The following is a 16,524-nucleotide window of genomic DNA, read 5'->3' as shown; positions in this document are numbered from 1 at the left end:
CCCTATACCCTATGCCCTATACCCTATACCTTATACCCAATACCCTATACCCTAATACCCTATACCTTATACCCCATACGCTATACGCTATTCCTTATACCCTATACCATATACCATATCCCATATATCCTATACAATATACCATATATCCTATACCCTATACCATATACACTACACCCTTAACCAAAAACCTTGAAACGTAAACCCTGAACCATAAACCTTAAAGCATAAACCCTATGCCTCTTTAAAAACTCTATTTTTAATTTTTTTTTATGAAATGCCACGTATGAAAGTGCCACGTTTAAGGAACAAGCCACGTCAACTTCTCACCTCATCAAAATATTAACTCCGTTAACGATTTTTAACGGCAGGGACTAATTTGTTTGAAATTAACATTTATAAGGACCGAATTGGAAAGTTTTAAAAGAAAATGACCAAAATAGGAATACCTTACGAAAATAGAGACGCCTAAATGGTTTTAACCTTCCTTAAAACAAAGAGAAAGGCGATAGTGTAGGAAGGAAAAACGGAAGTATAGAAAGAAATGGCCTACTCCAATCATGAATGTTTTGGTATTTCAGTTTCTGTATGATTTACCTATAACAGAGTTTTATGTATTAAAAGAGTTTCAGTTGCTTGATTCACCATAAACTAAACACTCACTAAATCTGAGTTTGTTTCTCATTATTCATTTCAAAAAAGCTTTCTTTCTACTATGAAGGGCGATTTATTTTTGGTTACGAAACATATATATATATATATATATATATATATATATATATATATATATATATATATATATATATATATATATATATATATATATATATATTAATATTACAGGAAGCACATGCATATATTGTGATCCATTTTTTTATATTATGGTAATAAAAAAAAATTAATTTTTGTCATAACTGTTGAAATAAAAAATATTACTATATTTCTAAAAAGTATATGTACAAAAAGTAGTTATAAATAAATAATTTATTTAATTTTAATACAAACAGTTAATATAATTTAAGAAATTATAACTTTTTTAAAATAAAAGAATAAAATAATTTATATTAAAAATAAAATTGATAATAAAACTACAAATATTATTACAGTTAGTAAAATTAATTTTTCATCTTCCCTCCTCATTTCTTCTTTGTTTCGAAACCCTAGAGGAAGGAAATCCTATGCCTTGAAAAAAAAGAACCGGACAATAACGGTTTAAGGGTAGCAAGCTGCGGTTTCAATGGAGTAATGGAGATGGCAATCCGAGGTTGGGAAATTAATTTATAGGGTTCACGACGTTTAATTAGAGGTGAGGGTGAGAGCTTATAAATAGGACGAGCAAGAGTGGGTGGAGGACACGAAAAGCAAGAATCTAGAATTCTTGAGAGTAAGGAGAAAAGAGGGTGCAAGCTAGGAAGCGTTTCGGTTTGAGTACGGGACGCGAGAAGTTACGAAGTTTGGTTGCAGTGTACGTTGGTGGAAAAGACGAACTAAGTTCCAGGTATGGGGAGCTATTTAGTATGTTTAATTATGTGTGGGTTGAATGGTATGTTTGTCGCTATTCCTTTCCAGTCATATGGATATTGATGATTTGAGTATGAAATAATTGATAAATTGATGTTGAATCGTTTTGGATAATTGAGTATATTATGATATACTAGATTCTTGAATACTGTATGCATATTGGCATGTGTTTTTGTGTTTACGGAATATACAAATTGGGATGAGAAATAGGTAATTTGATGTTTGGACTGTTATAGGGTATGAGAATATGATAGTTCTTCTCTATTTTCTGTTTGAATAGTAGTAAAATATAATGATACATGTGTCTCCTGTTTCGTAACTGTTTATGGGATTAGTGTAATATGATAATATTATATATGTATAGTTCCTCTTAAATGGAAAGAAGAATAGGATAATTGTTGATGGATATGGGTAAATATAGTAGACTTAAGAATGTGTTGGAAAATTGTGTATCCATCGTGGCGTTTTGTTATTCTGAATTGGAATGGCAGTAGGAGTTTGGAATGTATGAGGTAATCGTAATTAAACAAGTGTATAGGGTAGAATTGGTTTTATCAATTTAGAGGTTTAGGTATTATAAGAAAGATTGGGTTAAGAAGTAAGTTTAAAGTTATAGTATTATGTTTAATGGAAATAAAATTGGCAGTGTGTTAAAGACGTGATGGTATTCATAGGTATTTAGAAATGTTTATTGCATTTTTTTTAGTGTTATATATTTGTGAAGACTTTTAGGAGTAATATATATAATGTTATTAAATGGAGTTGAAACGTTAAAAATTCTAGTTAATAGAAAATATGTGCAAGGATCACTTTTAATATTAAAATCTTGATATTGAATTAAGAATGGGGAATTGGTTTTTTTTTGTTCAGAATCAATCTGTTTGATAACCTTTAGAATTAAAGTTACCTTTCTTAGAATTAGTGGTCGATGTCTTATAAATTACTGGATGACCTGTTGTATTTTATTAAGTGTTTTATAAATTATAACTAGGATGGATATGTTTATACGTACTGTTATATTAAGTAATATATGAATTATTATGTGTTAAATTGATTATTAAGAAGCAAAGCATGATTCAGTGGTGGAAACTTGGATTTTTGAAATTTCTTTGATATACTAGTTTGTCTCCAACGAGTGGGCTCTAGTTATGTTTTCATTATCTGAGATACTAGAAGGCTGAAATTATATATGAGTATGATCATTGGAATGATTGGAATTTACTTTGGTGCTAATGTGGTCGCTTTTGAATAGTGAAATATTATATCTGGTATGAAATATCATCTTTATCATGTTATAATGATGTTTTAATCTACATTCATCGGTTTGAATTATGGAAATAGTGCAGTCCACATGTATTTAAGTTGGAATAAATTCTTTGTTGGGTTAAACGGGGAAAATTGAAGAAACATGCAGTTTGTTTTAGGAGAGGGGTATTGACGTGAATTAAGAATTAAAATGAGATTTAATAAAGAAAAATATGTTATTAAATTGTGAGGGGCTATACTTATTGGTGTTCTACTTTGTACTGGATAGAAGAAACAGAGGAGTTGCGAATGCTGAAATATGTTAAGTTTCTATAATTTATTAATTGTTAGCTTTCTTAGATGTTCAGGGTGATTTTGAGTTGTGGTTTAAGAATCTGGAATATATTGGATGTGTGTCAACTCAGAATTTATTATGTTCAACTCATGATCAAAGAAGTTAATGAATGATTAAATTGAATGTTTTGGTAAGAGCGGAGTAATAAAATAAAGAAACAGCTGGTTTCGTTGAATAGGCATGTTGAGTACGTGCAGTTTTGATGTGTTATTGTGACTGTAATACTAATATTGGTGGTAGGTGTTTGTAAAAGCTATTGTTCATGTTGGTATGTTCTGTGTGAACTGGGTTTGCATATTTGTTACCCTGTTAAATCTTTGGATTATGGGAAATTGATTATTTATGTAAGCTATGTGAAGGTAAACGGGCTGTGTGCTTATAAATATGGTGTAGCTGAAATATTATTTTGTTAGGGGCTGTTGTTATTATGCAGTATAAATGGATGTGTTCTTGATATGAAAAAGGGCATGGTATAATCTTGAGGTGTTCAAGTAGTGGTTGAGATTAAAAGTCCCATACCTTTAATCGTTTGGGCCTTCTTAACGATCAAGTCTGTTTGACAACGATCAGGTTGTGTGACATGTTTGTCTGTGTGTATAGAAGTGAAGGGTAGTGGTTTTAAGTAATTATAGTCTATGTGACGCCAGATCAGTAGGAGTAAAGTTATTGGTGAATTCAATTGTTGTGATGTTTTAAATTGTGATAATTTGTGATTATATTATAATTTGGGATTATATTATCATATTTTGGGTCATTTGTTTTTTCTTGTAAATTATCAAATTATTTTTTCAAATATTTAAAAAAAAAACAGAAAATGACAAAGAAAGAATGAATCGTGAATGTCATGATTTTCTGAGGTCAAATATTTAATCAAGGATATCAACATGATGTTTTCTTTCAAGACTTTTGGGCACATGTCTATTGGAAACAATGATACTACCTAAAGTAATAAACTCATACCTTTACACTAGGGCAAATTTGTCTTGTCAAGATTATTTTTGTTTGTGCTAGTTAGGTGATCCGTGAATTCATCAAAACAAATAAAAATAAATTTTAAAAAAATCTGAAAAATAAGGAAAGAAGGAAAATAAAATCGTGTTGAGATCATTTAGCTTGTCACGGAATTAATCTTTATTAAAAAATAAATATCAATCACCTTTGTTCTTACAAGCACTCAAAAACACTATTTCACTCTCTCTCTTCCTCATTTAGGACAAAAACTTCGATGCCAATTTATAGAAGATGACATACACTATATAATTGAAATTTGTAATTCCGTGTATTTTATTGATAAATATCTCATAGGTCTTAAATAGCCGTAGGAATAGGAATAAATATAGTAATCCTATTAAGTCAGTAATAATGATGATATAATCAGATGACAGCATATTGCGACACTAATTAGAAACGGTAACATAATAATCAAATACTATATAAAGTAGGTTTAATGTTTCAATATATCCTTATTTTCGTCCAGAATTTCAATTAGATGTCTTTCTTTTTCAAAATCTCAATTTGGTCCTTATTTTTGTTAATTTGGTGCAAATAGAGGTTTGTCCTTAAATTAATCAAACGTCCGTTAAAAAATGTTACCTAACATGTTCACAGTATAACTTTAAATTATGTGGCATTAAGAACATGTTTTAATTGTATTTATTTTATTTTTAAATTAAAAAATAAAATGTACAGAGTGAAAATATAATATAAGTAAGGGCAAAAATGGAAAATCAATTAAAAGTAAGTGCTGAAACCTCATTCCCTTCTCTCTGTGAAATCAAAATCAAATTGAAAAAAGTTGAGATTTAGGGTTCCTTAATGCTACAACATGAAAAGGAACATTGTAACACCTCCTTCATCATCCAAGTTATCAGAACCTCTACTCTACCAACTTCCCTCTTATCAGTGACTTATTCTCCTTCGGCTTCTTCATCATCGTTGGCTTCGCGCCTCTTCATTGTTAACAGTCCCTTTGCATCTTCGGATCACTATTACTCAACGTTGTTTTCTTCAACCACGGTAGCCATCAGCACGGAAAGAGCAACACCCGATAAACCCCGACCAGAACCTAGAAATTTCCAAACAGAAGCCCTCATAAAGGGGAAACCTTACAAAAACACAAATTTCAACAAATACCAAAGGCCAAAACCCAAAAGTGGTAAAATAAGTAATCAAATTCGGAATTTTGCCCTCAATAATTGAAACCTGAGATGAGAAGTTTCTTCAGTGAAATCTGAAAAGCCCAAAAGTTGAGAGATTATGAGAAGAGATAAACGGCAAGGGCAACTGTGAATTTTGAATTTAAGAAAGTTAAAGCGGAAAAAATAGTGAATTTTGAGGGATTGGGCTGCAAGGTGTTTTAAGAAAACGTAGAAGGATTTGAGTGTGAGAAAAAAAAAATTGTAAAGAGAAGATAGGAGTTAAAAACTTAAAATAGGTGACATTGTTGCGAAGAATGATTCATGGCTAACAGTAAATGAAGGTGGTTGAGAAAAGAGATATTTCCAGTCGTTTTGATTTTGATTTCTCAGTTCTAGAGAGGATAGATGTTTCAGCAAAATATAACAATACCATTTTTCACCTTTGTCCTTTCTTTAATTAATTTCAGCAAAAATTATAATACATGTACTTAATTATTTAATTTTAAATTTTAAAAAATTGCATTCAGACACGTGTTTATTGACACCTGTATTAAAAAACTGCACTGCCACCAGGCCGCATCACATACTCATTAACGCTGTTTGAAGAAATTGACAGAAAGGATTTATTTGCATCAAATTAACAAAAATAAGGATCCAATTGAGATGCCAAAAAAGTAAAGGACCTATTTAAAATTCTGGACGAAAATAGGGACCTAAACATTAAACTTATAAAATATGACTAAAATGAATTTACTAAATTATCCTAAATTTAAGTTTATCCAATAGGGTGAGCGTGGTGAGATTTTCGTGTGTGAGAAGAAAGAGTAAGGGAAGCGGAGGTGATGATAAGCAATGACCCATAACAAACACATGCAGACCTCATTATGCCATAAAAACTACTCTCCGCGTTGAACAATCTAAAATTCACCGTGACCAACCCGGTAAGCGTTCCTATATTTGGAAACACATTCCGAAAAGGAAAAAAAAAAAAAAAAAAATTAACTTGCACCCACTCAAGCAACAAAATGAAAGCAAAAATTAAATATAATTATATTTCTGTTTAATCAATGGTGAATCCGATATCTATGTTCCAATGCTTATAAAGCTTTAATGGTGATCGAAGAGAAAGATTCAACGAAAAGCCTAAGAACGAACGAGAAGGAGAAGATGAATAAAGGTTTAGGACGAGGCTTAGAAGGAAGAAGGTGAAGTGAAAAAAGTCATATTATATTATAAATTCATAAGGGTAAAAGTGGAATTACATAACTGAGAAGTTGCAGAAAAAAAAAAGGTGCAGCAAAAAGTGACCTTCTAGTAAATAAGAGTGGACTGAGATAGGCCCAACAGAGTCCACTAAAGGCCCATGTGCTTACAACTCAGAGTAAAATTCTTTCCAACAATAAAAGGTTTAACACACGAATATTGATGAGATATAAGGATATAACATTATTATTGTTTTGGGGTTTAGGGGTTCTGTTGGGAGTGCCAGAAAACAAGGGTTTAAGGATTTTCCAACACGTCTTCACTTCAAGTTCAAAGTTTTTTGTTTGATTTTGTTTTCAGATGGCTTTGATGTCTGGACTTCAGCGTCTCCTTCGCCAATCCCCACTTCTTCATTCGCACCATGCTTCCATTCGTTTAGCCTCAACTCTTACCTCCCCCAAACTTTTCGTCAGCGGTGAGCTACTATCTCTTCTTTATTCCTTTTCGTCTTCTAAATATCCCTCTTCTGTTTGCCTCTTCAATTGATTAAATTAATTGGTTAGTTATGGATTATAATCGGTCTTCTCTTACTCCATTATTACTATATATATATATATATATAGTTGCAATGTGTTATGTTGTTCAATAAATTGTTGTGTGGGTAATAATTTGTTTCCCCTACTAGGTTTGTTTTCAAAGTAGCGTTGCAAATTAATCGAACCCATTTTAACATCCTTTTACATGTTATTAAAATCCAACTTATGATTTTCACTTGCCCTAGTTTTATGTTTTTGTCGAATTGCAATCCATTCATGGGGGATTTCTCAAAATGACTCTGTTTAAACATAATGTTATGCCTAAGTAAAAGAGAAGAACACCCTCCTTAGAAAAACGTCTAGTCCCTCTAAAACTAGGGAAGTGCACTTTGGGGATTGTAGCAAGTTTGACTGTTTTATACACTTTGATTGATCTTTAGCTGCACTTTTGAGGGGCTGGATCCCTTTGTTAAGACGTATTCTGCTTAGCATAATTCATTTAACTGTTGTTTTCTCTTGGTTCTGTGGTATGGGAACCTAGATGTCGAATGGGTTTTTTGTTGTACAAGTACCCCTTTTCAAACTTTAGAATCACCTCTAACGTGTGCACATGGATACAAATATCCCAAGGCAGGAACACACAACATATTTTAAACTTTGCCAAAAGGTAGTCACATTTGGAGTAATTATTCACTGTCACAATTGGGTCATTGGTGTGTCCACAAACCTAGAAGCTTTCTTTTGATTAAGGAGGGCAACAGGTTAAGATTATTTGTACAGTCTGTTATTTTAAGTGAAATTTCTGGGGTAGTTGCTATGTCACAATATCCATTTCGTGGTGCTCTTTGTTTTTCCATATATGTATCTTCTTTCTAGGTTTCTTCTTGGTGGAAATCTTGCCCTATAAATCACGCGTGTGTTGTTTGCTTTTATTTGCCTTATTATCTGACTAAAGGCATTGTATATCCTCCTCTGTCTTCATTCTTTCCTTCGAACACGTTCCTCTTTTTATTCAAAAAAGCAGTGGTCTAATGTGGATTAGAACATTATAAAACTGAAAATAATTAGTCAAAATTGTTTTCTTACGCAGTAAAAGAAAAAAGAATCTATGGAACTCGATAGTTCATATCCAATCTGCAGATCTAATTTGGTTTAATTATTTATGTTCGTTGCATCATAAATTTCTGTTCCAAGCAACACTAGTTTAACCAAGAGATAAAGTATGGCTCTTATTTAGTATAATTTCCTTAGAAAACCTTGTTGGATTCCAGCAGTCAAGGTTTTCCTTGTAAAGGGTACACTTTTATTTCTGTCTCATGGACACTTCCGTGAACCTTGAATGGACCAGTTTTCTGGTCTATTCGGCATGAACTTCAATTAAGTTATATTATACCTTTTGGCCCCATTTGATGTATGAAATGTCTAGGTGTATTGTATTGTGTATAATGTATGAAGACGTGTATTACAATACCTGTGCATGCAGGTAAATTATTTTTCGAATCGTTTTGCTGGTTAAAAAATTTCAATATATTCATCTAACGTGCGATAGTTATACGATTCTGCATCTAACATTTATGAATGTGAATACTGTACATACGGATAGGTCTCTCTAGATTGACAACAGATGAAAAACTTAAGGAAGCATTTTCTTCATTCGGGCAGCTGGTGGAAGGTAATCATGAGTTTTTTCCCTCTTACCATGAAGCATGCTTTGCTTGATCTTGAGTTCATTTTGAATTTTCATTATCCAGCTAAGGTGATAACTGATAGAGCCTCTGGAAGATCAAAGGGATTTGCCTTTGTAACCTATACAACCATAGAAGAAGCTGAAAAGGCTAGAGAAGGAATGAATGCTAAATTTTTGGATGGATGGGTTATATTTGTTGATCCTGCTAAACCAAGAGAGCCCAGACCTCCTCAGCAATCACGGTCCCAACCCTCTGAATCAGGTTTCACTGTTAACAAAACAGTTGGGTGGTGTGGTTGAGTACTAAACAAACTTTAATTATGGTCACCATATTTGGCTGATTTTTTAGAGACTGATTCAAATCAGCCAATTATACTACAATTTGTTGAGAAATATTTGCATCAAACAGTTGAAATTGATAATTAAACTTGGCATCACCCAACTTGTTTTCCATGGTTTTCAATTTGTCATGTAATTCCACTGAATTCTTGCAAGTTCATTACATTCCCTGATCTTAAAAGCTAATACTTCTATCTAAACCTTAAAGAAATCCTTTATGGAGAGCTTTTGGACATTTACATTGGAATAGTAATTTCAAGAATTCTTTGTAGTATATTTTCAAATATAAACGAGAATAAATCTTCTAATCTACTTTACCAGTGCCGCACAACACTCAAAATTGAAACTATTTTTTATGATGGTATAAATTTTATTTAATGCATCGCAAATGAGTTAATTGATTTGAGTTAGATTAGGCTTTAAGAAAAGTCTCATTTTGCAGGTTTATAAACTAAAGAACCAACTTTGACCACTTTAGGAAATCTTTTATTATTTTTTTGTACAAACTTTTAGAATCAATTTTAAAAAGTATAATATATTTTGAAATTGCAATTATTTTTATGTATAGGAAAAATAATATATCTTTGAAGTATCTTGAAATAATTTCTGTAATTTTTGGGCTTTTGAATAGGTTCACAAAATCACATCCCAAATTTGTATAATGGAGCATATTAACAGTTAAGTTATAATTAAATCTTTGAAAGAAAACATAAATGCATTTTGTAATAAAAAAATTATGAAAGAATCAATTCATGGTTTTAATTAGCGTAAACCTTAAACTTATCCTCTAAAATGCGAACAAAGTAAAAACTATTAAAATTGTGATAAAGATAAAATAAAAACATGTTAAAAAAATGGCTATACTGAATTTGCAACATTAATTTGAAGGCAACCCTCGTAGAAGCAAAAGTTGAAGGACATAAATGGAAGCAGCGGCCGATGATTTTAGACTTATTTCTTGATTGATTTTAATCCTCTTACTTTTATACTTGATCTTTTTTTTTAAGGATGAAAATAGGGTTTTGATCTTTCAAAACATATATTTTCTCTTTCTAGGCTAATCCCTCGTTGACTACAAAATATGATTTTTTTAAATATTTTGAAATATATTATTTATTAATGTATATGAATGTGCCTTATTATTTTATCAAGTGAAAATGATATTAAGATATGTCACCCTAGTTCTTTCTTTGAACATTTTTCGATATATCTATCATTTGGTTGATAAATAATAATTAAGAAATATTTTTTTTATAGTATGATCGATTCATTCATCAGTTTAAGACCATAAATTTTTGTTAGAATGCAACATCTAAAAAATTGAGCGATTGATGTTAAGCGATAATTGACCTTAAATGATGATTAATGTTAAAAATTATGTTAAAATTAAATATGATCATTATCAATTAGATTATAATTAGATTATTGTTAATTTGAAATCTATTTCAAATTCTATAAATACAAATTTGCGTTATTATGATAAGTAAGTTATATTTAATATCTATTTATTACTAGTATAGTTGAATCCTTAATAATTTTGGTTTTGAACTCCTCAAGTTACAGAAAACAAAACAACGAGATAAGTAAGTTGTATTTAATATCTATTTATTACTAGTATAGTTGAATCCTTGATAATTTTGGTTTTGAACTCCTCAAGTTACAAAAAACAAAACAACGAAATGAGTTAACTTCGTCTCCACAAATTTAAACAATTATCAAAATTTTGAATTTTAAAAAACTTAAAGGTTTAAATCTTTTTTTGGTCCCTAAGTTATAAGCTTGTGTTCAGTTTAGTCTATCCTTTTAAAAATGTCAACCTTTGGTCCCTAAGTTATAAAAAATATATCAAATCAGTTCCAACTGTTAACGAAATCAATGAAATATGTATCAAATCAATCTCATCTTTCCTACTTGTGAGCTCTTTGAAAGTTGCAAAATCTCCATATCCCGATGGCAAATTGGTACATATTTCATTGATTTCGTTAATGGTTAGGACTGATTTGATACATTTTTTATAACTTAGGGACCAAAGGTTGACATTTTCTAAAGAAGAGACTAAACTGAACACAAGCTTATAACTTGACCAAAAAAGGATTTAAACCAAACTTAAACTAATAAGTTAGTCACATATTACTTGACAAACATACCTATCTAAAATAAAAACAAAGATAACAAACTCGTAAGAAAATTACTCAACTACTTTTATTTAATCGTGTGACATATGTTCATTTTTATTGGTTTTTTAATCATTTATTACCCATAAAATACCATAAATGACCTTACGTGTAAGTTAAAGACCTTTATATTTAATGGTTATTTGGATTTTTCTTATTCCATGTATTCAGGTGTATGTACTTTTGTGGTTCTCCTTTGAAATTGAAATCCCTTCAGATACTAAATGTCGTGCATAGGAGTTATGTAATTTTAATTTTTCAAATATTTTCTTCGTGTAACATATGCTTGTATAGGTCAACCTTTACATGTAAAGCTTTTTTGGTCACCTTCATTAGTCAAGTTCTTCAAGTTAATTTTCTTCAACTGAGTTTTTTCAGTTGGGTTCCCCAAGTTGAACATCTTTAGTCAAGCTTTCCTAAGATCGAGTCATTTTTTCATGTCAAATTTTTTCAGTTGAGCTATCCATGACGAGCTTTTTCAGCCAAGCTCTTCACATCAAGCTCTTTTAGCCAAGATTTCCCAGGCTAAGCTCCTTTAATCAGGCTTACCATTGCAAATAATGTACCAGGCGAGCAATACAGTGGAAGGTCTCACCTAAATGTTCGACCCCAAGATTTTTGCTCTGTTCTGCCCAACTTGCTAACCTCAACCAGTTTCAATTACACAACCTATTACGATAGTAGGATTTTTGCTTTGTTCCGCCCAGCCTGCTAACCTCATTCGATTTCGACTATATGGCTTATTATGACACCAAAATTTTTGCATTGTTTTGCCTAGCCTATTAGCCTCAATCGGTTTTGACACAACCTATTGCGACACCAAGATTTTTGCTTTGTTAAGTTTGCATTGGCCTTAGTGAGCTTCAATCGCACAACATGCTTCGGACCCTAGCCTTATGGCATTGTTCAGCATCTCGACCTCTTATAGCCTTAACAAGAATCAACGCATAAACCGTTCGGTCTAATATATTGAGTGTTTAACCTAATCTACGTCAGTCTAGTCTCGAACGTCCAATTTGACCACTTGGTATCTTTTCAGGTTTCAGGACACTGCGCACACCTGGCTCAAGCTCAACCTCTATTCAGCCTCGATTTCGCTGCCATTTCTGGCCTCAAGTTGGCCCTTCTTCAAGCCTCAGACTCCTGCCTTGTTCAACCTCAACTTAATTATCATCTTTGGCCTCGCTCTGGGCTTTATTAAAGCCTTGACAACATGGCCAAATATGGTCTCGCTCTAGGCTTTGTTTAGCTTGAACCAAGCTCCTAGTTCTTTGTTCAACTTCAATAGGTTGTCCGACTGGACTCTCCAACATAGTGTTTATCAACCTCCAATTTCAACCTATTGTGCCATCATATGCCAAACTCATTTTGGCTTCAACAACCATGCCGATTTTAGGCATCATCATCATGAGCTATCTTGACCTTAATTTGACATCTCGCAATCGTTCCCAACCACATGGCCTTCCTTAGCCTCAACCTTTTGGCTTTGTTCAAACTCAGTCATCAAGACATTCAACTTTGAGCTCAGCCTTTGTCAAGCCTCAACATCTCGCCCTTGTGTTGACCTCAAGATCGCTTGGTCTCGTTTGAGTTTTCTTTAACTGTGTAGCCACGTTCGGCCCCAAGCCTTGGCTCTTTATTCAACCTTAACTGAACGACCACCTACAACTACGTTATGAATGATCATTTGATCTCTCCTTCAAAAGTTCGATCAATTAGTATCATAGCTTGAATTTTCTTTTTCCTCATCACCAACCTGATTTGGCTTGTTTTGACCGTTTAATTTAACCGTGCAATTTTCTCTTTTCAGGTTTCATGACAATGTGCACTAACATAGCTTGATCAGGTCGATGAAGGAATAGTTCACCTAAGTGAACTTTTGTCGCACCTCCAACAACTCGATGAAGGAAGAGTTCACCCAGGTAAACCCTTTCCCACCACACGCTTATGTGGTTAAGGAAGAGTTCTTCAAAGAACCCCTGTCGCTCGATCTAAATCGCAATAGGTCAGTGAAGGATTCACTCAAGTGAACTCTTGCCGCATTTCCAAGAACTCGATGAAGGAAGAGTTCACCTAGGTGAACCCTTGCATATCACACGTCGAGTTGGTGAAGGAAGAGTTTTGCAAAGAACCCCCGTCTCTTGGTCCAAATCATTGTAGCTCAGTTAAAAGGGCATTCATTCAAAACTAAATAACTTATATCGCATGATCTTAACCAACGTCCAACAACCTTTTCACTTTAGAATAATAGTTGTCCAAGCTCAATTACATATATTCAACCCTTCTACATGTTGGTCGACCAGTCTCAAGGTCTTAGCCAACGTCTAACAACATTTGCTCTTCAGAATAATAGTTGTTTGGGCTTTATTACATGAATTCAACCCTTCGACATGTTGGCTTTAGAATAACAGTTGTTTGATCTCTACATATGGAGTCAGCACTTTGACATGTTGGTTAAGTAATCTCAAGGTCTCAGCCAACGTCCAACAACCTTTTGGCTTCAAAACAATACTTGTCCGAGCTTTATTGTACGGACTCAGCCCTTTGACATGTTGGCCGACTAATCTTAAGGTCTTAGCCATTGTCCAACAGTCTTTCGACTCCAAAATAATAACTATTTGAACTCTTATGCACATATTTAACCCTTAGGCGTGTTGGCGGACCAGTCTTAAGTTCTTAGCCAATGTCCAACAACTTTTCGACTTTAGAATAATAGATGTCTAAACTCTTATTTATTCAGAGAATAACATATTAGCCCTTTTAGTTATGCATGAAGGTGTGGTGCTTATATTGTGTCATGCATCCAAATGAAGGAAATTGATGTTGTTAAATGTGTATGGGTGTAGCTTACCAAATTAGACAATTCAATATCAAATCCAGTGACATCAAACCAGATTTCTCAATTAAGTGGCATCAAATTAGATTCCTCAGTCTGGTGGCATTAAGTTGGATTCCTTAATATAATAGTGTGAAACTGTATTTTTCAATTTGATAGCATTAAACACTTTATTTAATCTGATGACATTAAACTAAATTCCTCAATACAATCTAGTAGCATTAAGACGTATTACCCACTCACATGCCATTAAGCCATATTTCTCAACTTGATGGTATCAAACCAAATTCGTATGTCCAGTATATTTCTTTGTTAATCGGAACACGTATTTTGATTATCTCTCGTGGAATTTGATAGCCTTAACCATATTTCAAACTCGGTATGCCATAAACATTAAAAAAAAAAAAACTACATCCCATCATTCCAATAACCACCAACACTATTTACCAATCAAATAGTAATCCATTAAATATAAAACAATATTTATCATAAATAATCAAGGAGGAAAAGTGCAAATGAAATAAAGAAGTGAAAGGAGTAAAGAAGGTGTAGAGAACGAGGTCGGTTGCGAAAAAAAAAGGGAAAAATGTATGATAAAATATTTTTACCCAAGTAAAAATCAAAGAGGGTTTCATCCGCACCTCCAAGCCCTTCATCCTACATCTCCAAATTTTTCAAAAATACATAATTTACCCCATAATTAAATGATATGAATATTTAAAAAATTTAAACTGGTCAAAGATTTTCCTTTTTAGGAGTGCTTGAACAAAGATATTTTATCTTTCATCTCGTTACTGACTGTCTCATGTCTCTCCTTCTCCCTTTTCCCTTCTCTCTCATAACACACTCATTCTGCTATTTGTTCTCGCATAACAAACAATACAGGCACTCTCAGTTTGTTCTTCCTCTCCCCATTCTCATAGACCACTTTGCATATAGACAACCCTTTTTGCTCTTCCTCTCTCCATTCTAGCAGACCACTTTGCACACAAGCATCCGTCCAAGCATTTTCGAGCTTCCCTCCCCATCTTGCTTTCGTCTTCTTCTCTTGAGCAAACGCAAGTACACACCCAACCCCGCAAAGGTGCTTTTTTAATATCTCATTGTGTTTGGATCCGGCTTGGTGTTTTCAGACTTTGAAGTTCACCCACTCAAAGGTTGGTGGTCTGCGAGATGAAAGATGATAAATAGAAGAGTGAGTTTACACTGTGATGTGATTAGACTATGAATAACCAATACTGATTCAACTCTTATTGGATTTTGAGATGTAATGTAGATAATTTTTTTTTTCATTTTAATGTCATTAAATTTATATTTAATGTACTATTATACTGTGGTGTTCTGTTTAAATTTTTTTTAGTCATTTAATGTTCAGTTTAATTTTTTTAAAGTTATTGTGATGGTTTTAATTAATTAATAAATAATTTATTTTAAATTTTCGATTATCCTATTTTTGAATTTTATTTTAGTTAAATTACTATATTTTAATAATTTAATTTTTTGTATAAATATTTGAATTAAGTTTATTTATTTTTAATGAAATAATAAATTTTATAGAACCTATCGTTATTTATTTCAAAATAATATATTAAGGAACTAGTTAAGTTCATTAAATTATTTTGTTTTCAATTGTTTTAAATTTTATTTTTATATTTTGTTTTTTTGTCTAAAATATTAAATTTTCTGTTTGAATGATTTGAATTTTTCTGTTTTAATATTGTTTTATAGTTATTTCTTTTATATTAAAAAGAATAAAAACCAATTAATCAAATTATTAAAAGAATAAAAATCAATTAAGAATAAAAAATATATGTTTATATAAATCTTTTAAAAACCGTAAAAAAAAAACTGTTAATTAGTAACATTTAAGAACATGATTAATTAAATAAAGAGAAAATGGTTTTAATATATTATAATTATGAATTTAAAAGAGAACGAAACGTCGGATGCCGATATCCGAATCCAAATACATCGGACATATCCGATGGTTACGGTAATTTTTTTAATCTAAATTATTTTTATTAATTTTTATAAATTCATATAAATTAATTTATATTAGTTCAAGTTTATATTACTACTTATAAACATATAAAAAATTATATATAATTTTAAAACTAATTATGAACTAATAAAATAATTAAAACTGTAATATAATTAAAGTTTTATCATATCGGATCTCTTTAAATTTTCATATTTAATTCTTTCATTTTCAATTTTTTTATTCAAAACTAGTTTTATTAATTTTAATACATTCATAAAATTATTTTATATTAATTAAATTATATAATACATTATAAACTCATAAATAAAATGTCAAAAAAATTAAACTAATATAAAATAAAATAAGGTGTAAGAGGTGTAGATTTTTTTATAAAGATAAATGGATAGGGGTGCACGGGTACAAGGGTGAATGATACCAGGTGCATTAGAAATACATGGTTGGTGATTGGAGAAAAATAGAGGTGGAGTCTATGTGTGCACAGAAATTTT

The 16,524-nt window shown here is 31.7% G+C and overlaps 1 protein-coding gene across 1 annotated transcript; it reads left to right on the top strand.

The window, feature by feature from the left end:
* Nucleotides 1-6,684: 6,684 nt before the first annotated feature.
* Nucleotides 6,685-9,184, top strand: LOC106757302 (organelle RRM domain-containing protein 2, mitochondrial). The gene is made up of 3 exons (XM_014639940.2): nucleotides 6,685-6,937; nucleotides 8,602-8,670; nucleotides 8,750-9,184. The coding sequence occupies exons 1-3, from the start codon at nucleotides 6,823-6,825 to the stop codon at nucleotides 8,983-8,985; spliced, it is 420 nt and encodes a 139-aa protein (XP_014495426.1). The 5' UTR covers nucleotides 6,685-6,822; the 3' UTR covers nucleotides 8,986-9,184.
* Nucleotides 9,185-16,524: the final 7,340 nt, after the last annotated feature.

The sequence above is a fragment of the Vigna radiata genome, chromosome 3 (genome assembly GCF_000741045.1).
Source record: "Vigna radiata var. radiata cultivar VC1973A chromosome 3, Vradiata_ver6, whole genome shotgun sequence".
Taxonomy (NCBI): domain Eukaryota; kingdom Viridiplantae; phylum Streptophyta; class Magnoliopsida; order Fabales; family Fabaceae; genus Vigna; species Vigna radiata.
Note: the sequence above shows the minus strand (reverse complement) of the source record. Positions and strands in the feature narration are given on the sequence as shown.